This window comes from Physeter macrocephalus, chromosome 12, assembly GCF_002837175.3.
Source record: "Physeter macrocephalus isolate SW-GA chromosome 12, ASM283717v5, whole genome shotgun sequence".
In the NCBI taxonomy this organism is placed as follows: Eukaryota; Metazoa; Chordata; class Mammalia; order Artiodactyla; family Physeteridae; genus Physeter; species Physeter macrocephalus.
The window spans coordinates 14,470,947-14,498,544 of record NC_041225.1 but is presented as its reverse complement, the minus strand read 5'-3'; the positions used below and the strand labels follow the sequence as shown (position 1 = coordinate 14,498,544).

Genomic DNA, 27,598 nt, shown 5'->3' with positions numbered 1-27,598 from the left:
ATTTGTTGTAAAGCTGGTTTGGTGGTGCTGAATTCTTTTGGCTTTTGCTTGTCTGTAAAGTTTTTAATTTGTCTGTGAAATCTCAATGAGATCCTTGCTGGGTAGAGTAATCTTGGTTGTAGGTTTTGCCCCTTCATCACTTTAAATATGTCCTGCCACTCCGTTCTGGCTTGCAGAGCTTCTGCTGAAAGATCAGCTGTTAACCTTATGGGGATTCCCTTGTGTGTTATTTGTTGTTTTTCCCTTGCTGCTTTTAATATGTTTTCTTTGTATTTAATTTTTGACAGTTTGATTATTATGTGTCTTGGCGTGTTTCTCCTTGGGTTTATCCTGTATGGGACTCTCTGTGCTTCCTGGACTTGATTGACTATTTTCTTTCCTATATTAGGGAAGTTTTCAACTATAATCTCTTCAAATATTTTCTCAATCCCTTTCTTTTTCTCTTCTCCTTTTGGGACCCCTATAATTCGAATGTTGGTGCGTTTAATGTTGTCCCAGAGGTCTCTGAGACTGTCCTCAGTTCTTTTCATTCTTTTTTCTTTATTCTGCTCTGCAGTAGTTATTTCCACTATTTTATCTTCCAGGTCACTTATCCGTTCTTCTGCCTCAGTTATTCTGCTATTGACCCCTTCTAGAGAATGTTTAATTTCGTTTATTGTGTTGTTCATCACTGTTAGTTTGCCTTTTAGTTCTTCTAGGTGCTGGTTAAACGTTTGGTTCATTTTCTCCATTCTATTTCCAAGATTTTGGATCATCTTTACTATCATTATTCTGAATTATTTTTCAGGTAGACTGCCTGTTTCTTCTTCATTTGTTAGGTCTGGTGGGTTTTTACCTTGCTCCTTCATCTGCTGTGTGTTTCTCTGTCTTCTCATTTTGCTTAGCTTACTGTTTTGGGGTCTCCTTTTCGCAGGCTGCAGGTTCATAGTTCCTATTGTTTTTGGTGGCTAAGTGGCTAAGGTTGGTTTTGTGGGTTGTGTAGGCTTCCTGGTGGAGGGGACTAGTGCCTCTGTTCTGGTGGATGAGGCTGGATCTTGTCTTTCTGGTAGGCAGGTCCACGTCTGGTGGTGTGTTTTGGGGTGTCTGTGACCTTATTATGATTTTACGCAGCCTGTCTGCTAATGGGTGGGGTTGTGTTCCTGTCTTGCTAGTTGTTTGGCATAGGGTGTCCAGCACTGTACCTTGCTGGTCGTTGAGTGGAGCTGGGCCTTGGCATTGGGATGGAGATCTCTGGGAGATTTTTGCCATTTTATATTACGTGGAGCTGGGAGGTCTCTGTGGACCAATGTCCTGAACTTGGCTCTCCCACTTCGGAGTCAGAGCCTTGATGTCTGGCTGGAGCACCAAGAGCCTGTTATCCACACAGCTCAGAATAAAAGGCAGAAAAAAAGAAAGAAGAAAATAAAATAAAATAAAAGTTGTTAAAATAAAAAATAATTATTTAAAAAAATTTAAAAAGTAATAAAAAAAATAAAGAAAGAAGGAAGGAAAGAAGAGAGCAACCACACTAAAAAACAAATCCACCAATGATAACAAGTGCTAAAAACTATAGTAAAAAAAGAAGAAGGAAAAAAAAAAAAACCGACTGACAGAACCGTTGGACAGATGGTCAAAGCAAAACTATACAGACAAAATCACACACAGAAGCATACACATACACACTCACAAAAAGAGAAAAAGGGAAAAAAATATATATGTCATTGCTCCCAAAGCCCACTTCCTCAATTTGGGATGATTCATTGTCTATTCAGGTATTCCACAGATGCCGGGTGCATCAGGTTGATTATGAAGATTTAATCCACTGCTCCTGAGGCTGCTGGGAGAGATTTCGTTGCACCAGCCTGAGGCGCGCTGTGCGTTCTCCCGGGGAAGTTGTCCCTGGTTCACGGGACCCCGGCAGTGGCGGGCTGCACAGGCTCCCGGGAGGGGAGGTGTGGGAGTGACCTGTGCTTGCACACAGGCTTCTTGGTGGCGGCAGCAGCAGCCTTAACGTTTCATGCCCGTCTCTGGGGTCCGCGCTGATAGCCGCGCCCGTCTCTGGAGCTCCTTTAAGCAGCTCTCTTAATCCCCTCTCCTCGTGCACCAGGAAACAAAGAGGCAAGAAAAAGTCTCTTCCCTCTTTGGCCGCTCCAGACTTCTCCCGGACTCCCTCCCGGCCAGCCGTGGCGCACTAGCTCCTTCAGGCTGTGTTCACACCGCCAACCCCAGTCCTCTCCCTGCGGTCCGACCGAAGCCCGAGCCTCAGCTCCCAGCCCCCCGCCCGCCCCGGCGGGTGAGCAGACAAGCCTCTCGGGCTGGTGAGTGTTGGTCGGCACCGATCCTCTGCGGGAATCTCTCCGCTTTGCCCTCCGCACCCCTGTTGCTGCGCTCTCCTCCGTGGCTCTGAAGCTTCCCCCCTCCGCCACCTGCAGTCTCCGCCCACGAAGGGCCTTCCTAGTGTGTGAAAACCTTTCCTCCTTCACAGCTCTCTCCCACTGGTGCAGGTCCCGTCCCTATTCTTTGTCTCTGTTTTTTCTTTTTTCTTTTGACCTACCCAGGTACGTGGGGAGTTTCTTGCCCTTTGGGAGGTCTGAGGTCTTCTGCCAGCGTTCAGTAGGTGTTCTGTAGGAGTTGTTCCACGTGTAGATGTATTTCTGATATATTTGTGGGGAGGAAGGTGATCTCCATGTCTTACTCCTCTGTCATCTTGAAGCTCCCCAGAATACACGTTCTTTTGAAGTTCACATAGAACATTTATCAAGACAGACCATGTAGATTTATAATGATTGAAATCATACAAAATATGTTCTCTGATTAGAATGAAGTTAAATTAAGAATTAATAACAGAAAAATATCTGGAATAATCTTAACATATTAGGAAACTAAAGAACACACGTAATTCATAGGTCAAAGAAGAAATCACAGGGAAATTAGAAAATATTTAGAATAAAATGAAAATGAAACACAACATATCAAAATTTGTGGTAAGCAATTCAAGCAGTGCTCAGAGGAAAACGTATACCTTTAAATGCTTACATTAGAAAAGAAGAAAAGGCTAAAGCCAGTGGTGTAAATTTGTATTTTAAGAAGCTAGAAAAAGAGGAACAAGTTAAACACAAAGAAAGTAGAGTGAATAATAAAAATGAGAGCAGAAATCAATGAAATAAGAAATGGTCAAAGAATGGGAAAAAAAAATTAAGCCCCAAACTGTTTTTTTCTTTCAATAAGTAAATAAAATTGAAAGATCTTTAGCTAGAATGATCCAGAAAAAGACACAAATTGTCAGTATCTAGAATAAAAGAGAAGGCATCACTATAGATCCTACAGACACTGAAAGGATAAATAATATTAAATATCATTGTTATTATTGTTATTGATGTAATGTCAATGTAATGCCAATACATTTGACAACATATATGAAATTGACAAATTTCTTGAAAGATACATAGTACCAAAAGTGGCACAGAAAGAAACAGAAAACCTGAATAGCTTTGTCTGGCATTACTGGTGAAATCAACCAAATATGTAAGAAAAGAAAACATACTGATTTTACACAAGCTCTTTCAGAAAAGAAAAGGGAAAGTGAATTTTAGGAGCAACCTGACACCAAAACCCAGACAAAGACATTATGAGAGCAATATCCCTTATGAGCACATGTGCTGGGGGCACTACTGCATCCATCACAGGTCTCTGATTGTCTCGCAGGTATGCCGGCATCCTTCTGGACGAGGACATCTTCCGAGGTTAGGAGCTTGTTGGCAGTCGCCCGCTGCAGGTGCTGGTGACGGGGCTGAAGGCCTACAGTATCTGGGAGAACATCGGCTGCCTGCAGGACTGCTGAGAGTGCACCGGAGGCCTGGTGAGCCCCCGCGGGCCCCCAGTCCTGCAGGGTCTGCATGGTTACATGTGTGGGGGCTGACTGTGTGGCCAGTGGGCTTTGGAACCAGGTGGAATTCCCTCCTGCCCTTGTGACCCTGGATGCATTATTTAGTTTTGTCACCTGTGCATGTCCACCTTCTTGGATGCTGCGAGGACTGATGCAGACCATGCTTGTAAAATGCTTGGCCCGTGGAGGCCCGCGGTCAATGTCATGAAACTTGGTCGTGGTGGTTGTTGAGAGTATAGGAAAGGGCCAGTGGGGGTCAGATGATCAAAGCTCTGCTCCGATGTTTAAATCCCTTGGGGAGAAGGCAGGAATGACCCCAGGGGTTTCTACCCTGGGAAGGAGGCAAATGGGGATATGCCAAGCATTTAGAGAGCGTATAGAGTGTCCCCAGCCCAAGCCTCAGACCATATTGAGCAGTGAGGGGTGTGAGGTATGAGAAACCCCAATATGAATCTTTGCAGAGTCGAGGGGACTCTGAGGACAGCTGGCATCTGTGCTCTATCCCTCTACAACCCTGAGAGTGGAGGCGCCTGCGGTATGCAGAATGCCAGAGTCTCTGCATCCCTGTGGGAGCCCAGCACCGGTGAGAAAGGGGACCCAAGTGGGGTCTCTGAGGACAGGATGTGGGGGATGTCTGGCTGTGGACCTGTGACTGGGTGGCATTGCATGGCTGCAGACATCAGTTCTGATGGCATCTGAGGTTCAGCCCCAGATGACAACGCTGTGTGGGTGACCCCCGGGGACCACACCACCTCATCGTCATGTGGGCCAGAAGCAGGCACTGCAGGGAGAGCAGGAAGGAGGGATCCCCTCTTGGGCCTGAATTCCATCTTGAACTTGACTGAATATTTGCCTAACAACAGCAGCTCTGAACCTGAAGGGGAGGGTGAAGAATTTTAGCCTCAGTGAGAAGGAGTCAAGAGCAAGTCAAGGGTTGTTGTAGAGAACAAAAGGGGAGGATGAGTTTCTGGAGGGCCCGGCATCAGAGCATCAGAGTCGTGGTCCATGGAGGGGCGAGGAGGGGCTGGGCCTTCTCCACCGGCAGAGCCCAAGGTTTTTCCCACGTGGGCGATGCGGATGGGACTGGGAGCCTCCTGTGTCCTTTCATCTGAGAGTCACCGTGGTCACTTCTCTCACGGTGGCTGAGTAAGGATGTGCACATGGTGAAGGGGACCTCGGTTAGTCAGACGTGCGTACCGTGTCTGTGGTGGTGGGGGACATGCTTGCTTTTCCAGTGGGAATGATGTCGGGGTCCGCCTGGAAAAGAAGGAGAATAGGGAATAAAGTGACACCTGGCGCTGGGGCGCAGCTGAACCAGGAGTATAGGTTCTCTGAGGCAGCTGGGGGCAATGGCTTATAATGACCTTAAGTGACCTGACACGTGTGAGGCCCCTGCCAAGGGGCTAGTTTCCATCCATCCAGTGGCCCTGCCTGGTCATGCCCTCCTTCATTGCCAAGCACCGACAGGCAGTGCAGAAATGACCCCTTCACCCACCATCTTATGGAAAAGAACCTGACCGTGGAGGGCTGCTCTTCCAGGCTGGATGCCAGGCCTGTAATCCCACCAGGCACTGCAGCCTCATGAGGCTTTGCTTCCCAGTAGCTCCTCAGCAGTGGATGCAGAGGGCCCTGATTTCCCTTTCTGTTCCTTCCCTTCTCCTCTCCACCCCCATATCCACCCAACACCTAGCCCAAGGCTATTTGTAGAGACATAAATATTTGTTGAAAGAAAAGCATGAGCATCTTTTAATTGTTCTAAGTTATATTTACAAACACCGCATCTTCTGCAGGCATGGTCTCTAGGTCTGTGAAGGTCTCCAGGAGTGAAGTGTGAATGTCTGGGAGCTCCCGAGACGGTACTGAAAACCACGTCTTTCATGGCCCGTAGGTCTCAGTAGGTCTTGCTTCAAAAAAATGTATTTCAACACACATTTACTGGGTTTGAAGCCAGCAACCCTGGGTGTGACCACAGGAGAGTTTTTCCCTTCACTATGCCTCATTTTCCCCATATATAAAATGAGGATAAGCTCTCCTTTGTAGTGGTTGTGAGGGTTAAGTTATGCAAGATGATGAGCATAAAATGCTTCACATGTGAACCCAGGAAGCAGCAGTTGACATCTTTATGGTGTGCTTTTACCCTGGGGATTTGGAGAAAAAAAAAATAACACACGGTCTGTTTTGTTTGCCATCGTAGAGATGGATACAGAGCCCAGACTGGTATGGCAGGTCCTGTGCAGCAGCTGTGGGGGAGGACTCAGTGACATCTGGCGGGGGGCGGGGGGAAGTCCCTGGGCAGTGTCATTTTAGCAGTTTAGAGGATGAACAAGAGGCTTCGAGATGGGGGTCTGAGGACCTGCTGGATAAAGGGATACCTGCACACAGGTGAAGGTGTGGGAGTGTGTGGCACGTCTGGGGACACTGGGACAGGCATGGGCTGGTTCAGGTGAAGGTGCAAGGGAGGAACGGCAACTTTATTCAGAAAGCTAGCAGACCGAGAAGATGGTGGACTCGTGTCCCAAAGAACCATCTTACCTGGGTTAGAATTCAGGCTTCTTTTATACTAAAATGGGAGGGGGTGTGGTTAGTTGTTGCAAACTTCTTGGTGTCAGAATCCTTTGTTCTTGCAGCTGTCCTTGTAGGTCAGGTCACGAAGTTCCTGTAAACCTTCCACAAGACAAATGTTATTCTCTGTTCTGCAATTTATCTCTTATTTGAGTGGGAAAGTGTTATACCTTTAAAGGTCAGAGCCTTGCGAACGGGCTCTCCTGTATACTTTCGGGCTGTAAGCAACATTCTTAACTTGTAGCAAAAGCAATAGAATACAAAGGTTAAAGTGAAAGAACAGATCCAATATGGAGTCAGATTTGTTCTTCCCTATTGCAAAAGGGCAGGGACCAAGTCTCTGATCACCACAGCCCTACTTCTCACTATAGTGGGGAATATCAGTAAGCAGCTGTTGACTGACTAAACAGGCTGAATAATAGACTGATAGACAGACTGATGTCCATCAGACAGATGGACTGATGGACAGATGGACTGACTAAATAAATGACTGCCCTGTGCCTCCATTTTTCTTTCTTATCCTTAGAAGTTAAGATTAATCCAAAAAACTTGGCCCCTTTGGTCTTTCCTTGCTTTATTATTACTTTTTACCTTGAACATTTTATTTAAACATCTGACTCTATTGTTAAGTATTTGGAGACAAAGAACATTTGGCATTGCCTTGAGGCTACTCATATTCAGAAGCAGGGTGCTATTTATTGGCTCTAAAACCTGTACAGACCCATTCTGATGGCTCATTTGTTGAGTAGTTTAGGAAACAGGGACTTGAGAAGAGGGCTGGGATGGAAAATCATTGTACAATTTATCAAGATACGACTACATCTGGCACCTAATTTTTGCCTCTACTCTAAACATGCATCCTGTTTAAATCCTGTTTCTCTGGACTGCTAACTTTCATGTTTGTTACTATTGCCTGAAGTGAGCAATGTCTGTGGAAGGCAGCTTCTTTGCCGAGGAAAGCATATTTGAAATCACATTTCTTGTAGTATTTTCACCAATTACAGAAGTGGTACATATCCATCGTAGAAATTTTTGAAACTACAAAGACACAAAGAAGAAAGTAAATAAATCCCACAGTTATACTTTCCCAGGGATGACTGCTATCATTTGCACTATATTCGTTCTATGCATCGTGTACGTATGTGTTTAAAATTTTATAACCTCTCCTTTTCATCTGTGAGTCGATATGGATACCCCTTCTGATCATTTCTTTGCGGTGAAGTTTTAACGGCTGGTACCATTTGTCATGTAGATGCACCATACTTTATTCAACTAATTCTTTAATGTATGTCAAATTTTCCTTTATTACAAGTGAAACTATAGACAACATTTTAGTAGCAAACTTTTTTCCCACATACCTGTGATTGTTTCCTTGAGATCAGTTATTTGAATGATACTTGTATCGTCACCAAAGGTTATACTAGTCCCCACTTCTGCCAGGAGTTGAACACAGAATCTTAATAGTTGGCAGGACTACTGGCTTTCAAATTCTTTCGACCGTGACCTATAGAAAAGGGTACACTTTTCAGTACCACCCCGTATTTACAAACACATATACACAAAATCGAAAAGATAAATTTTATGAAACAGTACTCCTCTCACTATTGTGATCTAGTGCGCTATTATTTTCTTTTAATTTTATGTCATTTTAAGAAAAGCTAGTCATGATGCATTAAGCTGATGTCATGACCTGCTATGCTAGTGGGTCATAGCCTGTAATTTTCACAACGCAGCCTAGACTCAAGGTCAAAAAAGGACCTTGCTATATAGAGTTGAGAGCTGCACCTCAGCAGAGCGTGTCCACAGTGATAAAAAGAAGCGGGGCTTTCAGGGGAATCTATTTTCTAGCTCAGTCTGTGGGGTGGCTTCTGCTAAGACCCAAATCTGATAATTCCGTTTTCACCGGAACGCTACTAATTTGGCCCTTTAGGATTTAAGATTATGTATCTGTAAGTGGGAAAGAGATGAAGGCCTTTAAATATCTCCTAAGCACAGACACTAATAGAAAGTGACCAGTTCTTGCTGGCTGCTGCCTCATCTTGGATCTGAGGGGAAGACTCAATGCACAGCAGCCTCCAGCGTTTGGACCAGGCGAGAGTTCACGATCCCAGAGTTGCTGCTCTTAAATCTGTTCCATGGAAACTTTTGGATCCTGAGAGTTTTTCTCTTCATAAATCAGTGTTTCCATAGCACTTGGTGGTCGATTTGAATAACATCATCACTCTGTGTCAGGAAGTCATGAGAAAGTCTTAGGTTGGCTGTTTCTACAAGAGCCTTGGCAACCACTGCCTTCCCTGAAAGTTGCAGAAGTAGCCCTTAGCAGTGACGTGGATACATACACAGAGTACAAACAGAAGTGAACTTTGGAATTGAACTATATTTCCGCCTTTTAACTCCTTTGTTTCCCAGCTTAAAGTTTTTCTCACTCTCTCTACCTTTTCAGCAAAGTCTGTCATGTTTTGTGCGTAAAGCCTGGGATCAATGAGATTTCATGCAAAACAAGAAATTTTTTTCCGAAATCAGATTCTCAGATGAACACTGGTTGGAACTTCCGTAATATTCATGTTCGTGCAGTCACTCCGTTGCCTTAATGACTGCTGGTTAAGAGTCATTGTTAAGTGTTTCTAAGTCCTTGCTCTGTGTGGAGCAGCGTACCAGGTACATATTCCCTGTCTTGAGGGCCAGGACATGTGAGGGGTGCACACTGTCCACTGCGTGCAACTGGGAGGCCCCAAGGTTTCAGTCAAAGGAGCATTAGCGGACTTTTGTTTCTGACAAAGTTGGAGTGACAGGCAAGCAGATATACCCTCCTGACTGAAACAGCTAAAAAAATGGACAATATGTATGAACTAAACAGTTGGCGAGATGCTGGACGTCAGGCAGTGAGGGACAGTGATGTCTGAGAGAGAGGAAATCAACCAGATGAACCCTACCATTGCCCGTTTACTGCCTTGCAGGTGTTTCCATGCCACGCCTCACGAGGGGAAACCAAGGCAGAGCCCATGGAGCTGAGAGTCCAGGGGGACCCACACATCTAGAGTTCACAGGATAAAGAACCAGACAGAGAACTCAGAGACCTACAGCCAGTCCCCTGCGGTCATTCCGTTGACAGCGACCATCGCATAAGTGTGAGGAAACCACTCGAGGCTGCGGAAAGAATCACCCAAAAGGATTAGAGGGAACAGGGACTTCCCCGGTGGCGCAGTGGTTAAGAATCCGCCTGCCAATGCAGGGGACACGGGTTCGAGCCCTGGTCCGGGAAGATCCCACGTGCTGCAGAGCAAGTAAGCCCGTGCGCCACAACTACTGTGCACCGAAACTACTGAGCCCACGAGCCGCATCTGCTGAAGCCGGGGTGCTCTAGAGCCCGTGCTCCACAACAAGAGAAGCCACAGCAATGAGAAGCCCGCACACTGCAAGGAAGAGTAGCCCCCTGCTCACTGCAGCTAGAGAAAGCCCACACAGCAACGAAGACCCAATGCAGCCAAAAATAAATAAATAAAATTTATTTAAAAAAAAAAAAAAAGATTAGAGGGAACAGTATCCGGTGCTCACACGGGGCTGGGAATAGTGCGTTTTCCCACCAGCCAGTCTGGAATACCTTAAGACTCACAAATGAGAAAAAAAGAAATGTTACGTATAAAAGACCAAAGGTAAGGATGATAGATTTCTCATTGGAAAAAATGCAAGCAAGAAAACGTTGGAGCAACATTTTTAAAGTACTAAAAAGAAAAATAATCTAAAGCTCTATACTCAGCAAAATTATGTTTCAAAAAAAAAAGAAGGCATAATAAAGGCATTTTCAGGCTTGCAAAAGTTGAGGGGATTTATCACCAACAGGCTTTTACTATAAGAAATATTAAAGGAAATTCTTCATGCAGAGGAAAATAGTATTGGATAGAAGTATGGGTTTGCACAAAGGAATGAAAAGCGCCAAAAATATCAATAGTAACTAGATGTGTCAATATATAAATTTTTTTTAGTATTTAAATCTCTTTAAACAAAAATCATAACAACATAGTGTGAGGTTTATAACTTATGTAAAAGTAAAAATGTATGATAGTAATAACAGCAAGGCCAGAAGGGGAGAAAAAGAAGTGTGCTATTGTAAGGTTCTTGTACTGTAAATGAAGTGCTACAGTATCACCTACCTGGAAGTAGACTGTGATAAGTTGCAGATTTATACTATAACTCCTAAAGCTTCTACTAAAATAATAAAACCGAAACTTGTAACCAAGTAGCCAACCAAAGAGTTAAAATGGAATTATAACAGTACTAAGTTTATCCAAAAGAAGGCAGAAAAGGACGAAATATGGGAGAATAAAGAGATTGTTCAAATAGAAAACAAACATCCAGATGGCAGATGTAAACCTAACCATATTAATAAACACTTTAAATGCAAATATCCCAATTAAAAGGCAGAGATGATCAGGATGGAGGTTGGCTGGCAGGTCCAGACCCTTCTTTTCCTCCCAGAACCTCTGAGGTGATTCCCTGCTCTTTCCCTCTCTTGTGGAGCTGAGGGAAGTGCGGCGAGATGTGGCTCAATGACCCCAAACCTCCTTAGTGAGTCAGGGAGGGGCTGGAACGGGAGCTGGCGGGGACAGCGAGTGTTCCTGGTGCAGCCGTGTTACCTTTCCCGTGCTTACACGTGGTGTGGTCTGCGTTGTGGCTTCTAACCTACGCGTGTAAGCGGAGAATCCACCAGCCTGGTTTGGACGTGTTGAAAACCCTTCACCTGCCTGGTGGGAACGCGGAGAACAGACTCTGCCGGCTCGAAGGAGTCACGTGACTCAGTTCCGCTGCTTCCTTTGCTTCCCACCTTCTTCCTTTAAGGATTGATGGGGTCTGGACTTCCCTAGTGGCGCAGTGGTTAAGAATCTGCCTGCCAATTCAGGAGACACGGGTTCGAGCCCTGGTTCGGGAAGATCCCACATGCTGCGAGCAACTAAGCCCATGTGCCACAGCTACTGAGACTGCGCTCTGTAGCCCGCGAGCCACAGCTGCAGAGCCCACGTGCCACAACTACTGAAGCCCGGGCTCCTGGATCCCATGCTCCGCAACAAGAGAAGCCATGCAACGAGAACCCCGCGCACCGCAACGAAGAGTAGCCCCTGCTCACCGCAACTAGAGAAAACCCGTGGACAGCAACGAAGACCCAACACAGCCATAAATAAATAAATATATATTTTTTTTTAAAAAAAAGGATTGATGGGGTCCACCAAATTTTCAGGCTGTTGATATTTAACTGAACTTGCACATGGCCTCTTTTCTCCACATCCAAGCAATCCCAGATTGAATTTCCTACAATCGGCTGAGTGAGGAGTGGGAAAGAGAACCCTGGATTCCATTTCTTATTCATGTGGGACCGTGTCATGGAGAGAGGGCATTCTGAGTGGTCACAGAAGGGGTGGAATCTCAAGGTCAGGACGCTGTGACCTTGGGCCTTAGCCCTGGGAGTCTCAGTTTCCTTCTCTCTTAAAGCCTAGCACATGGTAGGCACTCAGTAAATACTTGACTCTCCTCTTCCTTCTTCCTGGATGTGATTCCAGTGAAGGGTCCCAACTCTCCCCTTCTCCCCTCCCCATTCCCGACCCTGACACATTCGACCTGCCTGGGAACTGCCTGCTTGGGGCTCTTCAGGGTGCGGCCTTGGACCCTGGAGGCAAGTCAGATTCTCAGCAAATCTGACTCCAAAGCATCAGCGTCTGCAAAGACAGGCCTGGGGCCAGCACAGGCTGCATGGTCCCCGCTGTGGGCCACACCCCCCCCCAACCCCCGTAGAGCTGCAGCCCCAGCTGCTCACCTTGGCCCTGCACAGCCAAATTCTTCACAGCGACCTTCTACAGTATCCCTTGGGCCTCGAGTGTTACCTGTACCTGGATGGCCTGGGGCTGTGCCGTCCAACCCTGAAAGACGCACCCCTGGGCTCACTGGGTCCTCAGAATCAGTCTCCACTGCAGGACTTTAGGCACCCCGTCCATCAGGGCCTCTCCGTGGGCGCCTTCTCATCTCTGTTCCCTGGCTGCTCCGTTTCTCCTCAGTGTATCCCCGAATGCCACATGGGAGAGTAGAACTGGCTGAAGCAGCATAAAAAAATATGTGGACGAAATTGGAGCAAGATAAAGTCTTAGAAGATATCTCTGACCCAGCATGATGATAAGGTTATCAGCTAACACACGTCGACTGTTCCTTTCATGTTAGACACGGAGCTGCTGTTTGCTGTCTGGAGATACAATCCAGCTGGACAGTGACAGAATCATGATATTTTAAAGATTGCACAAGAGAACACTGAAACAATTACAAGTGTTTATAAATTAAAGAAAAAGCAGTGGTGTGATGCTGAGCCCTGTGTTTATTCAGTAGACTTAGTCCCAAGACTGGATCCTCAGGGAGATGCGCCACCACCTCGTTGATCTGGCATCAGCCATTTCTTGGAACACAGCCAAGGCCTGAAACAAGCAAAACAGAACTCCGAGAATCCCAAAGAGATGACACGAAGTCCACGTGCTGAGGCTCAAGCCCTCAGTCTACTCCTGAAGGAGCCTGGCCTGCTAGTTGACTCTTACATGTGGTTCCCGGTTTCCTGGGGTGCTGCAGCCTAGGAAGGATATATGGTCTCCAGATGCAGGCAGCTAAGAGTGCTGGTGACCAAACAAGAGCCAGAAAACTAGAAAAACGAAACTCAAAAATCCAAGAGCTCAGGGGGCCAGTTTCCAACCCCAAGGAGGACTTGAAGCTCTTGTAGAAGGCAAAGTGGGCTCCAGACAAGGTGGGCTCAGTGCAGGGAGACAGGCAGGCAGGCAGGTACAAGAAGGACAGTCATTCGAGGGCCTCCCTCCATCCTGGATGCTGCAGATTTGCTATTCCCTGGAATACAATAGATAGTGTTTGTTTAAAGGCTCAGCTTTTCACAGCAATCCCCTAGACATGTATCTCTCAAAACAGATCAGTAGGTCAGCCTAACGTGGCGGATACCATTTTGCTCCCCATCCAATTTCATAAGGAGAAACAGAGCCAAGAAAAATCCTGGCTTGTGCCTGGGCCATCTGTAGCTAGTGGTGCTGGTGGAGGATTCTCAGTCTGAGGGTCATGGGTCCGGCTGGCTAGGAATGCATATGTGGGCAGGGTAGGGGGAAATTAAGCCATAACACCAAGTAACTGGGTAGCAGAGTAGAAAGGGTTCAGCCCGTACTCAGAAAGGATCCAGGGCCTGATCTGGCAAACCTCCTAAGAAGGGATTGGCTGGGGCCCAAGTGTTGACCTCAGTAGAAGGGCCGACTCTGTGGTTACTGTAACAGCTTAATCAGCCAGACCCTTTGCTCAGCTCCAGCCTCATTTTTCTAGGGCACCAGCGAGTCTCTGACCAACTCCCTCCCTTTCCGTTTCATAGACCAAAGACCCCTTTCTCTGGACAGACGGAGAGCCTTCAAGAAGAATCCCAATTCTGGGGCTCCAGGTAAAGTCCTAGGCTTCTGTTCATCTCTGCTGTCACTTTCTGATTGTAGTGATTTAGAAAGACAGCACAATAAAAAACACTTGATGATGATTCGTTATTTGTCAATTTTGAAAGAATCTTGCTCCAAGATTAGAGGACTTGGCTCTTATTGTTCAAAAGAGGTTTCCATTCCTGACTCCCTGACATTCCTGAGTCCCTGCTAGGTAAAGTGCCAGGACCTGTGTAGATGTGGCTGCCTTTAATCCTCCAGCAGTCCTGTGAGTGGGAATAATTGTCCACATGGGTGGAGGAATTAAGAGCAGAGGTAGATGCTATTTCTCCAGATCTAGTGAAAGCTGGGGACAGGGGTTCTAATTCAGGTTTTCCAAATCCTAGCCTTTTCTCCCTAATTCTGGACCTTGCTTTTTTTCTGGGGGAGGGAGAGGATAACTTTGTTTCTGGCCCCTGGGTCCCATGATAATCAATGTTCTACACTTAGCCCTCCTTTAACATTATCCACAATTTGTCAACAAGCCTCTGTGTTTTGTTGTTAGCTTCTGGTCACTGGAAAAAAAATCATCTCCTAGTGAGAACATCCACATGTCATATTTGTGAGTGTCTTATGTTCATAGGTCTTATCTTGTCAAGCAAATTTGAGTTGGAAGTAGCAGGTAGTAAAACTGACCCTCATCACTGATAAAGAAAAGAGAGATTACTAAAATGACCCAAGGACGATCCATTTTGTTGGCAACATTCCTTTGGAGATCTCAGCCCAAACTTCTTAAGGGCGTAAAGAAGGCAATTATAAATTTTATATGCAGTGGACAACATCCAGACATATGATATGGATAGAGCTGGCATCCATCCCGGGCCAATTTGCCAAATTTTGAATCTACTGTATTCTCATTGTGCCCTCCCTTGAGAGGGTTCATAACTCCTCAGAAGGATTCACTCTATCACATCAAGGAAATATGAATGGGGAAAAAAAATTGAAGCTTCACAAGTTGACTTCTGAATTTGTGATCATCTCAGTTAAGATTCTTCTGGATGCAAGTAAGAGAGACCCATTACAAACTTGCGCAAGTAAGAAAGGAGAATGTATCTTAAGAGGGAGAGAGATGTGTTCTGGAATCCAGGTCTCATGAGGACCAGGAACTTGGAAGGAGTCTAGAGTAGAGGCAGCTCTGCTCTTGGTTTCTCCTTCTCTTGGGGGCATAGTCTCAGGCTTTGCTTTTCTGGTGTCTGTCCATTCTCCATGCTCCTCTGCATATGTGGCTGCCTTTTGGCTGTGGAGTTGATAGTATATCCATTCCAGCTGCTCTCTGAGATGGTGTCTCGTAGATTCAGTGCTGAATCCCTGGCTCAGCTGGAGTCGGTGTCCTTCCCAGCTCTGACATTTTTGGTTCGGGAATGGGGTCACAGGTCATGAACATGCCTGCTAGTGCTCCATGTGTATGGGTGGTAAGACAGTTCTCAGTAGCTGAGCAGATGTCTGTTATAGTACATATGATAGCTTTAAAAATATTTCCTAACTAATCCTTTCAGGCTGGTGTATAGAAATGGAGTTGAATTTTTGTATATGGATCTTATATCCAATGACCTTGTTAAACTGTCATAACAATTCTGATAATCTGTGTGTGGTTCTTTTGCATTTCCTATGATCATAATCATATTCCCTGTGAAAAATGATAGCTTGTTGCTTCCTTTACAATTACTGACATTTATTTCTTTGTCATATCATTCAAGTGGCCAGAACTTCCCATGCAATGCAATGGTTAAAGAAGTGGTTGATAACGGGCACCTATATTTTATTCTTGAGTTTAATGGGCATGTGCTTACTTTTTCACCATTAAGGATGTTATTGGTGTGGATATTCTGCTGATATTCTTTATCACGGTGAGGCAGGTATGTTTTAACCTTAGTTTATGAAGAGGCTTTTGTGTGTTTGTGTGTGTACTCATTTTTTTGGTTTGGTTTTTTTTTTTTTTTAACATCTTTATTGGAGTATAACTGTTTTACAATAGTGTGTTAGTTTCTCCTTTACAACAAAGTGAATCAGTTATACATATACATATGTTCCCATATCTCTTCCCTCTTGCGTTTCGTTTGGTTTTAAAATTATGAATGGATCTAAATTGTATGGAATTATTTACATTCCTTTATTTTACTGAGATAATCACACCTTTTCCTCCTTTAATCTGTTTATGTGGTGAATTTACAGTAACCTATTTTCTAATGTTTCATAAATCTTGGGTTTAGGAATAAATACAACTTAGTCATGGTGTGTGTGTGTGTGTGTGTGTGTGTGTGTGTGTGGGTGGGTGGGTGGGTGTGGGTGTGTGTGTTTAATTCACTGTTGATTCTGTCTGCTGATACTCATTTAGGATTTTTCCATCTGTGCTCATGAGAGAGGCTGTCCTGTGTTACTCCTTCCTAGTTCTGCCCTTGTCTGATTTGGATATCAAAGTTATAACACCCCCATTAAATGACTTGGGGAGGGAGTGTTTCTCCTTTTTCTTTTCTCTCAAAGAGTTTGTATAAAATGGAATGATCTGTTCCTTGCATATTTCATACAAATATCAGTAAAGCAATGTAGGTCTCCTAGTTGCTTTCTTAGACATTTAAAATGATTGGTTCCCTTTCTTTAGTGGTTGTCTTCTGTTTCTTCTTGAGTCTGTTTTGGTAATTTATATTTGCCTACTAATTTGTCCATTTCTTCTTCTTTTTAGAGTTTATTGGCGTAAAGTTCATAATACCCTCTTATCTTTTTATCTCTACAGTATTTGTAGTTATGCTTCCTTTGCCACTCCTGATATTGTTTTCCCCACCCCTTTATCTCTTGATCTGTTTTCTTTATTTTTCAAATAATAAACTTTTGGTTCTGTTGTTCCTCTCCAGATTATATCTGGGATTTCCATTTCATTGCTTTTTGTCTTCGTTATTTATTTCCTCCTATTCTCTTTGTGTTTATTTGCATTTTTGCTCTTCTTCTATTACCCTAACTTGCATGTTATCTCACTAATTTTTGCCATCTCTCCAATTCTATTATAAACATTTAAATATATAACTTTAGTTATATGTTATAATTATATATTATATTATATTAAATGTTATAACTTTAATAACATTTAAATTTATAACTTTTTGGTAAATACTGCTTTGGCTGATCAACCATGATTTGATATGTAAAAGTTTGTTTATCAATTCTAAGCATATGTTAACGTCCATCATGACTTATTTGACCCATGAATTAGCTGAGTATGTTTTCTTTAATTTCCTAACGTCTAGTATTTAAAAATAATAATAGCCAAACTTTGTTACATTCTTACTGTGTGTCAGGCACCAGTCTTCACATTTTACATTGCTTAACTTACATAATCTTCACAACAACCTTACAAAGTAGGACTGTTATGACCCCAATATTATGTATGTGAAAAATGAGGCACAGAGAGTTTAAGCAGTTTGCCCAGTATCACACAGATCTTGAGTTAACAGAACCAAGATTCAAACCCAGGCAGTTTGGCTACAAAGTATAACCACTGTACATACTGCCTTCTTTTTAGTGACTTCTTATTTTTGTTGTCATAATAAAAATAATTATTATATTGGTGCTTTTACTTAATTCCATTGTAGTCAGAGAAAATGGCCAGTGTGATACAGATTTTTTTTGAAATTTATTATGACCTACTTTGTGACCTAGAGCATGGACAATTTCCATGTGAACTTCAAGATGCATTCTATAATGAGCTGCAGGGTTTTAAATGTGACCAATAGATCAAGCTTATTAGTGGCATTATTCCAATATTCCCTATTCTTACTGAAGTTTTAGTCTGTCCGATTTATCAGTTATTGAGTGGACTAAAATCTCCCACTGTTGATAGTAGATTTGTGGGTGTCTCCTTGTGTTTCTATCAATTTTGGTCTCACTCTTTTCAAGTCGTGTTAGTAGACGTTTACAAATTTAGAACTGTCCTATGTTCCTAGTGTACTGAATCTTCGGTCCTCCTGTAGTGACTCTCTTTAGCTCTACTAATGTCTTAAAATGTATTTTGTCCAATATTAGTATAAGAACAAAAGCTTCCATTTTGTTGGTATTTGTTAGATCCTTTTACATTAGCGCGTGTTAGCATTTTGCATTTATGTTTCTTATCAATAACACTTACCTGGTTTTTCTTTAATTTGCTCTGACAACCTCATTTTTAAAAAAAATAAATTTATTTATTTATTTATTTATTTATTTATTTTTAGCTGAGTTGGGTCTTTGTTGCTGCACGTGGGCTTTCTCTGGTTGTGGCGAGCGGGGCTACTCTTCATTGTGGTGTGCAGGCTTCTCACTGTGGTGGCATCTCTTGTTGCAGAGCATGGGCTCTAGGCATGCGGGCTTCAGTAGTTGTGACTTGCAAGCTCAGTAGTTGTGGCACGTGGGCTCAGTAGTTGTGGCACGTGGGCTCTAGAGCGCAGGCTCAGTAGTTGGGCACACGGACTTAGTTGCTCCGCAGCATGTGGGATCTTCCTGGACCAGGGCTCGAACCTGTGTTCTCTGCACTGGCAAGCGGATTCTTAACCAGTGCACCACCAGGGAAGTCCGACAACCTCATTTTTATCTGTGTAGTCTAAATATTTATTGTCATTGCTGAATATATTTGTATTCATTTCTTCCATCTTATGCCTTGCTTTCTTTGGTTGTGTTTTATCTCTGCTTGTTTAGGCTTCGCACTTTCTTTCAGATTTATTGTTTCTTTCCTCTTCCCATTCTTCTCTCTTCCGCTTTTCATTCTATTATGTTCATTTTGTGGTCACTCTAGCAGTTGGAGTATGTACATTTAACATACAAAGTCTAAAATTAATCATTATTTTTCCATTCTCCCAGCAATATGAGAGCTTTGATTGCTTTCACTAATCACTAACTCCACCTTCTACAATATTATTGTCCATTACTTTAGTCCTACGGTTTTTAATCCCATGCATTAGCCATCATATTTATTATTGTATAGAATCAGGGTTTCTCTAGAACTACCACTTTTTACCAATTTCTTTGCTCACAATTCCTTCTTGCATCCCTTCATTTTCCTTGTTCATGGAGTGCTTTCTTCAGAAGAGTGTGGGTCTGTGGCAGTAAACCTAGTTTTTCTTTGTCTGAATGTGTCTTTATTTCATCCTCAGTCTTGAAAGGCTAAGTACTGTTAAGGATAGAATTCGTGGTTGACAGTTATTTTCTCTCAGCGCTTGAAGTCTTTACTGTTATTCTGGATTCCCTTGGTGCTGAGGAATCGGTTGTTTAATTGTAATTTTTCTCTCTGCTCCTTTTAAGATACTTTATTTTATTTTTGGTGATCTATGGTTTCACTATAATGTATCTAGGTATGATTTGTTTTTTATTTTTCCTATTTGGGGTCATTTGGGATTGCTAAATACATGGACTTGTGTCACTTGACAATTTTGAAAAATTTTAGGCCATTGTTGTTTTGAAGACTCTCTCTTCATGTTCTTATTTTATCTCCTTCTTGGTGTAGTAGTCTAATATTAATATCTGTTACCTCTACCGTTTTGATTCTGTTGATTGTTATCTATCTCTTCTGATTGTCCTTTACTTTCCCTTGCTTTTTGTGATTTTTTTTTTTCTTGAGCCCATGAATTTTGGAACTTTATCTTAGTAGTTCTTTCAGGCCAGAAAAGATGTGCATTTACCTCTGCCAGATGCCTGGAGACTTCAACTCACTTTGAACTAGCTCCTCTGCTTGGAGCTTTCAGGGCGTCATATGGATTCTGGCCCCAGAGTCATAGGATTGCAGACCATGGTAAAAATTCTCAGCAGAGATGTTTCTCCCCCTCCACTCACAGCCAGAGCTGAGACTAGCAAATTTTCCTCAATATCTTCTTAAGTGAGGGATGGTGTTTTCTCACTTAACCCTTGGTAGGCATTGTTTTCCAGAGGACTACATTTATACACATGTCTTTATATAACTTCTTACCTGGCCTCAACACCTGCTCCCCATTTGGGACTCATGCTCTCTCACTGAGTTTGGCCTCTGAGTATTTTTCTTTACCACTTTGATATATATCAAAATGATTTTTAAAAAATAGTCTATCAAGCATATTTTCAATGGTTTCTACTGGAGACTTAGTTTTTGTTTTTTGTTTTTTTGCGGTATGCGGGCCTCTCACTGTTGTGGCCTCTCCCGCTGCGGAGCACAGGCTCCGGACGCGCAGGCTCAGCGGCCATGGCTCACGGGCTCAGCCGCTCCGCAGCATGTGGGATCCTCCCGGACCGGGGCACGAACCCGCGTCCCCTTCATCGACAGGCGGACCCTCAACCACTGTGCCACCAGGGAAGCCCTGGAGACTTAGTTTTTGTTAAAGACTATCTCATCTGCCATATTGCCAGTGACAGATGTCCCAAGCAAATCTGGCTTCCCCTCCTCCATGCTACTTAAACTGTTTTGGGCCAGTCAGCATTGATTCCCTGAGGCTCAGCCCAAAGGATCCTTCTGGGTCCTCACCTACCTGAGCTCCCAGGATCATTCATCGTGGTTGACCCCTCCCTCCTGGATGCACCCTTCTCCCAAGCTTTCAGAACACCATTCTCTCAACTTTCTTTCTGCTTTTTTGTCTTCTTAGTCTCCTCTGCCAGTTTTCCTCTGCCTGACCTCAGAATGTTGGCATTTTCCATAACATGAGCCTGGGGCCTCTCTTCCCTGTGTAGGTATGCTCTTGATAATTCTGTCCCTTCCATTGATTTTGAAGACTTACATAGTGAGGACTCTATATCTCCATCCCAGACATCTTTCTGCATCTGCAGAATCTTGCATCTCACCTTCATTTTGTCCAGGCCACTTGGATATCTCTCCGATTCTCACATCTAACATTTACAGATACAAACGTTTGATCTTTCCACACAAACATACTCCTCTGCCAGGATGCTCCACCTCGGTAAATACCACACCATACACCTGCCATTCATGTGGCCTGGACTTTCTTTTTCTCATGCACGCACCCAACCCCGTCCAAACCCTTCTCCCCCTGACTCCAGGCCACCCAGGTCTCCCATCTTAACCAACTAGTCCAACCCCTTCTCTCTCGCCTCCTGTGGGCTGTGATCACTCAGCAGCTAGAGCTGTCTTTTATTTATTTATTTATTTATTTGGCTGCATTGGGTCTTCGTTGCTGTGCGTGGGCTTTACTTGCAGCGAGTGGGGGCTACTCTTCGTTGCGGTGTGTGGGCTTCTTATTGCAGTGGTTTCTCTTGTTGCAGAGCACAGGCTCTAGGTGCATGGGCTTCAGTAGTTGCAGCACGTGGGCTCAGTAGTTGTGGCACATGGGCTTTGTTGCTCTGTGGCATGTGGCATCTTCCCGGACCAGGGCTTGAACCTGTGTCCCCTGCATTGGCAGGCAGATTCTCAACCACTGCACCACCAGGGAAGTCCTAGAACTGTCTTTTAAAATCACAAGTCATCTTACTCCAAAGATTAAAATTATCTTATGACTTTGCACCTTAACTAACATAAAATGAATCCCCAAAATGCCTTTTGAGATCCCAGGTCACTTGACGCCTGTTTCCAACCTTACCTTTGGGCTGCTCTTCTGACTCATCACCTCCAACCCAGCCTTCTTTCCAGTCCTGAACATTCTGTGCTCCTTCTTGGCCACAGAGTGTTTGCACATGCTGTTCTCTCATCTGGATCACGCTGTCTCCATTTCTCTTCTTTACGGTTTCAAGTTAAGCCCTGAAAACTTTCTCTGGCGTCTAGATTAGAAGAGGTCTTTCTTGTTTATTCTTTCCTCATGGAACTCAGATCTTATCTTTTCTGCACTTAACCACAGATGTTTAAATTACCTGTTTTATTTGTCTACCTGACCAATGCCTGTCTCTCTCCTGAGGACAGGACCGTGTCTGTGGTTCGCAGTGTGTGGCATGGTGCCTGCAACGCGAGACCCTCAGTGTACATTTGGTTATGGGACCCGCGAAAGAATTCCCTCCCACCCACTCCGCCCAGTTCATAAGCCCTGAGAGTGCAGGGTCACCCCAAAGCACACAGGACAGGGCGAGACAACTTGTCATCACCTCCATCAGAACTTCCATCATCAGCTGGGCTCTCAGAAGACCCCACCCCAATCACGGCTGTCAAAGGAAAGGGTGCAGTGAGTCTCACACACACCAACTGCCCATATATGTGGGGTTATCCCCATTCAGAGAAACATTGGTGTAAAATTAATGCAACCCTAAGACCCGGTCCCTCCTGGCTGCTCTATTTTCCATGGACCCTCCTTTAACCAATAAGATATGATTGATTTTGTATTTTTCTTCTCCAAATTAACAAAATTTACCCTCAATTTGTTTGCGGGGGGAAGAAAGCCTGTTTCTAATTTCTGATACATTTATTAAACATAATCATATAGTAAAAAAAAATCAGAGACGTTAAAAACAGCAGGAACATATTAAACTTTCAGTGTACAAAGTTCTGAATCATAAAATATGTTTCATGGGGCCCTCACTGAAATGGGACACAACCTTAATGACATTCACAATTACTTGCTAAGAGGCCCGATGTAACCCAGAAGGCAGGGCTAGAGTAACACATCTAACTAGTGTGCTCTTTCCTCCCAGATCCTGGCCTGCATGTCCCCCGAGGATGCTGTTGGCTTGGGGAGCACGGAGTTTAGAGTTCCCTCTGTCTAGTCCACATTTCTTTTTTTTTATTCAGAGTGAAGTAAGCTAATGGAAAATATTATTCACTTTTTGGGGGATGAAATCTCTTTCTTCCCTCACTCCCCTCTTTTTTCTCATCTCCCCAGCCCCCAACCTGAAATGTATAAGCAAAGGCCCCCACTTAGGAGTCCAAAGTGGAAGAGAAGAAAAATCATGGAAACAACCGTTTCATTTTGTAATGAAAACCCAAGGTGCTAGGGAATGCCTTGAGAGGATGGCTGAGAGAAGGATTTCCTAAGACTCCAAAGGATTTATTCACATTGGAGAAGCAGTTCACATTGATTTATCTCTGGTGGTGAGCAAAGCAAGATTTGAGATAACACTGCACACACAGACACACAGAGACACACTGCTCAGGCTGCCAAAACAAAGTACCTCAGGCCGAATGGCTTGAACAACAGAAATTTATTTTCTCCCAATTCTGGAGGCTAGACGTCCGAATCCAGGCGTTGGCGGGTTGGTTTCTCCTGAGACGTCTCTGCTTGGCCTGTAGATGGCCGTCTTCTCTTCCATGTGTCCTCACACAGTCTTCCCTCTGTGTGCCTAATGTCCTCTTCTTACAAGGACAGCAGTCATTGCGGATTAGGACACACTCCAATGACTTCATTTAACCTTAATTACATTTTCACAGGTCTTGTCTCTAAATACAGTCACATCTGAGGTCCTGAAGGTTAGGACGTCAACGTAGGAATTTGGGGGGACACAATTCAGCCCACAATACACACGCACACGCGCACACGCACACACTCTGTGTCATATTCTTATAGGCCTCCCCAGAGTAAATCTTTAGTTTTAACTTGAGATACACTGGAGGCCAAAGTTTCCGGAGAGATTCCCCACGTGACAGGCAGGGTGAGAGCCCAGTCCACTCCCCCATGAGGCTTCAACCACACGTGTCAGGAGCGCTTGGCGTGGACACAGGAGCCGAGAACCATGTGTGATGTGCGGTTCTCCTGCCGAGCGGGCCTCTTTGGTTCCCCCGTTAAAGCTGAGACAATCGTGAGGCTTGGAAACAGAATCCCAAGAGGGAGTGAGGGAGCCCTGTGGCTGGAAGATGGAGGAAAAATGCCCCAGGCAGGGGTAGGAGGAGAGAACAGGAAGTACATCCCTGGTCATTTTCCTAGAACACTTCAGACTCTTCTAGAAAGTACCATGGAAGGAGCAGTTCTGTTGGCATCCTAGGCACTGAGGAGGCCCTCCTCCTCCTGGGCAGAAGCAGGTCTCACAGGTGTTGGCTCTGGGAGAGATGTGCTTTTGGAGGGAGACAGTGTGATGCTGAGACTGTCACGATGCCCTGAGCAGTGGTCCCTGCCCTACCCCTTGGCGCTGACGGGTCTTTTCCATCTATGGCAAGAACAGACTGAGTGCAAATTCCTCATCTTGGATGGGCCTACCTGGGTCTTGGGGGGAGGCTCCAGGGAGGTGCCGGCTTGGAGGAGGTGAGGGCAGCAGCTTTGGCTCCAGGGAGATGAGCGAGCGTTAACGGAGATGGCGGGGCCCTTGCCTGAGCTGTTCTACTCTGAATCTGGGGCCACAGCCCCGGTGTGTGCCGTGGACCCAAGTATGGGGGCCACTGTCGCCAGAACTCGGCTCTTCTCCCAGCTCTGGGGACCCCGTCAGGTGTCAAGTCTGTGAGAAAGTGCTGCCTCTCCTTCTGGGCTCACGTGGCCATTGCAGGGGGCCCGCTCTCTGACATCATCTGGGCACCCGCTCAGCGCCCCTCTAAGTGCCGAATCTTTGTCCCCTGTCTCCTCCTTCCTCCACCCACCCCCAGGAGAGCTGGTTACTGGTTGTCGCTGGGCCGGAAGGCTCCTTTCTTCCGCCCCACCTGTAAGGACAGGCGGTCCGCTGCTGGGCTGATTCGAGGGTCCCTTTACCCTCTGGGGGAGCTTGGGTCACGCCTTGTTTGACCCCCACCAGGAGAGTCAGGGACACTGCCCGTTCAGACGACACCACGCAGCATCCAGGCCGGGAAACTGAGGCAAGGTTTACGTGAACCGTTTTGCGGCCCTTCTTCTCGAAGCTGCAGCTGTGTTATCCTTAACTGTGTTCCATCGACTTTCAGCAACGCCATACGGGAGGGCAGGCCCACGTGTGAACGGATCTACCCTGTCTGCAGCCCTGAGAAGTCAGCCTTATCCACCCCCAGAGGTTTGAGCCGGGATCACCTGCGGCCTCGGGTAGCGGTTTCCCTGGGCCTCTGCTGCCCCCTTGTCCCTGCCCCTCCTCGTGCCAGTCCTGCTGCTACTTGATGCCCAGCTTGGACCCTGAGATCCTGGCCCTTCTCTGCCCGGCCATGGGCTCTGTGTCCTCTTCTGTCCCCATGGCCTTTGACCTTTGTGATCTCTATCAGAGCATGACCAGCCTTGCCCCTCTGTCCACACAGGCTCCTGGGCTTTGCAGCTCCTGCCAGGACGGGGCTGGCCAAGGGATCCCGTATCTTTGTCTTCTGGTTTGTCTCTTCACCTCTCCGTCCACTTCCATGTCCCTCTGTCCAGCTGCCTGTCTGCTTTATAGAGAAGAAGAGCACAGGTGGGCAGCCGAGTTGGGTGGCTCGGGGTTCCAACCCCGTATCACCACCTACCCACATGTTATTTCCCCCAGTCGGTTGCAGATACTATATTGTGCCCATATGGTGTGCCAGGTCTCATCTCCATGCTGGGGGAAGCAGTGGTGAATGGGGCAAAGTCCGTGCCCTCACGGAGTGTACAGTCCGCAAGGGGCAAACAGGCAATAGATATATTTTTAAGGAGTAGATTCTAGCATTCTATTGTATAATTATAGTAGAATGAAAAGCTATGATGGAAAATAGATTGCAGTGAGGAGACAGGGAGTGATGGGGATAGGTGAGGGAGCTGTTTCAGACAGAAGGACCAGAGACAGCCTCCCTGTGGTCCAGACGGGCGTGGGGCGAGGGAGACAGCCTCCCGGAGATCTGGGGAGAGTGTTCCAGACAGACGGATCAGTGTTGCAAAACCCCAGGGAAGGCTGGAGCGGAGTGGGAAAACCTCAGGGACCCTCAGCTTCCTCATCCCCAAAACCAGGGTGCTGAGATGCTGTTGTGAAGGGTGGAAAAGATAGCTCCTGTGTAACACAGAACATAACATCAGTCCTCAGCAATGGCCTTCACAGCTGTCCTTTCTCTCAGCTCATCCTGTGGTGCTGGTTTGTAAAGCCTTGTGAAGGTGCTGAGTGATGACCTGACATTGCAGGTGTCTCCGACCTCAGAACCCAGGACTGTCCCTTAATTCGCCACCCATACTTGCTGTGGGTGACCACGAGGTCAACGTTCTTCCTCCTTCCCCAAATCCAGCCCTCTTACTTTCCTCTGGCTTCCTCCCCCGTTTCTGGCTTTCCTCACCCCCGACTCCCTCCTCAGTCTCCTCTGACTGTTCCTCCCATGCTGTCATATCTCTCCTCCCTCTGGAACACTCCATGGCTCCCTTTGCCCAGATCTGCTCTGTGGATTTCTGGGGCTCTCCCCACCTGCATCCCTGCAACATCTACCTCCATCCTTTTGATCTCCCCCTTCCCGACCAGCATTTTTCTCGGGGTCTTTCTTTCTCAGGCATCCTTTTATCTCCCACATCATGAGATTATGGATGACTTTTTCTTCTCTTTTCCTTTTTTCTGGTGTGTTTGTTTTTTTATAGTGGTTATGTATTGCTTTTAGGAATTCATTTTTAAAGTTCTTTTTTAATTAGAAAGTGTCTCACACACACACACACACACACACACACTGCTTATACTCGTTTGTCCCCAAAGAGTTAGGGGCTCCACATTGAGAATTTAACTTCCTCAGGAAGATGAAAGCAAGTCCCCAGTCAGAAACTTCCCGACGCGGCGTGTCTTTCCCTAAACTGTCGGACACATTCACGCAGATCAAGGATGACCATGACTTTTTTGAACCTAATTAGTTTCTAAATGGGTCACCTCAGCTATGCCAGGGTTTAGACTTTTATGAGGATGGACCTCTCCAGCCTGTTCTAAGGAAATTAGATCATAACTCTGCCCCTGGTAGTTTCAGGCGATTGGAGGCGATGTGTTGGCCTTGGCCACTGCCTCGCAAGCGGTTGGCCTTCCTCTCTGCTGCTTCGTTTTTGTTGCCTGCAAGCTCTGTGAGGGCCGTGAGACTTGATACCTGGGCTCTGACAGGGCCCTGGAGAGTCTGGAATCATCAGGGTGACAGTCACACGGTTTTACTAAATTTTCAAATGAGGAGGGGTGTTCAAAGCTGAGTTTCATCATCTACAAGAGAAATAAATTATATTCCACGTGAAGAACTAACACAGGAACATAAAGCATCTTTACATTTACTGGATTCCAGTGCCTGTTCTGTGAGAGATGCTGGGATTCCGGTGCCGATTCTGCTGCTATTTTTTTTTTTAACATCTTTATTGGAGTATGATTGCTTTACAATGGTGTGTTAGTTTCTGCTTTATAACGAAGTGTATCAGTTAAACATATACATATATCTCCATATCTCTTCCCTCCTGTGTCTCCCTCCCTTCCACATTCCCTATCCCACCCGTCTAGGTGGTCACAAAGCACCGAGCTGATCTCCCTGTGCTATGCGGCTGCTTCCCACTAGCTGTCTATTTTACACTTGGTAGTGTATATAAGTCCATGCCACTCTGTCACTTTGTCCCAGCTTACCCTTCCCCCTGCCGTGTCCTCAAGTCCATTCTCTAGTAGGTCTACGTCTTTATTCCCGTCTTGCCCCTAGGTTCTTCATGACCATTTTTTTGTTTTAGATTCCATATATATGTGTTAGCATACGGTATTTGTTTTTCTCTTTCTGACTTACTTCACTCTGTATGACAGACTCTAGGTCCGTCCACCTCACTACAAATAACTCAGTTTCGTTTCCTCTTATGGCTGAGTAATATTCCATTGTATATATGTGCCACATCTTCTTTATCCATTCATGTATTGATGGACACTTAGGTTGCTTCCATGTCCTGGCTATTGTAAATAGAGCTGCAGTGAACATTTTGGTACATGACTCTTTTTTTTTTTTTTTTTT

At 45.3% G+C, this 27,598-nt stretch overlaps 1 protein-coding gene across 1 annotated transcript in view; it reads left to right on the top strand.

Annotated features, from left to right (window-relative positions):
- The window catches only part of ACOXL (acyl-CoA oxidase like), a 241,988-nt gene that overhangs the window by 191,794 nt on the left and 22,596 nt on the right, over positions 1 to 27,598 (top strand). The window contains 1 exon segment of the mRNA XM_028497132.1: positions 3,685 to 3,838. Coding sequence (XP_028352933.1) covers positions 3,685 to 3,838 — 154 coding nt within the window.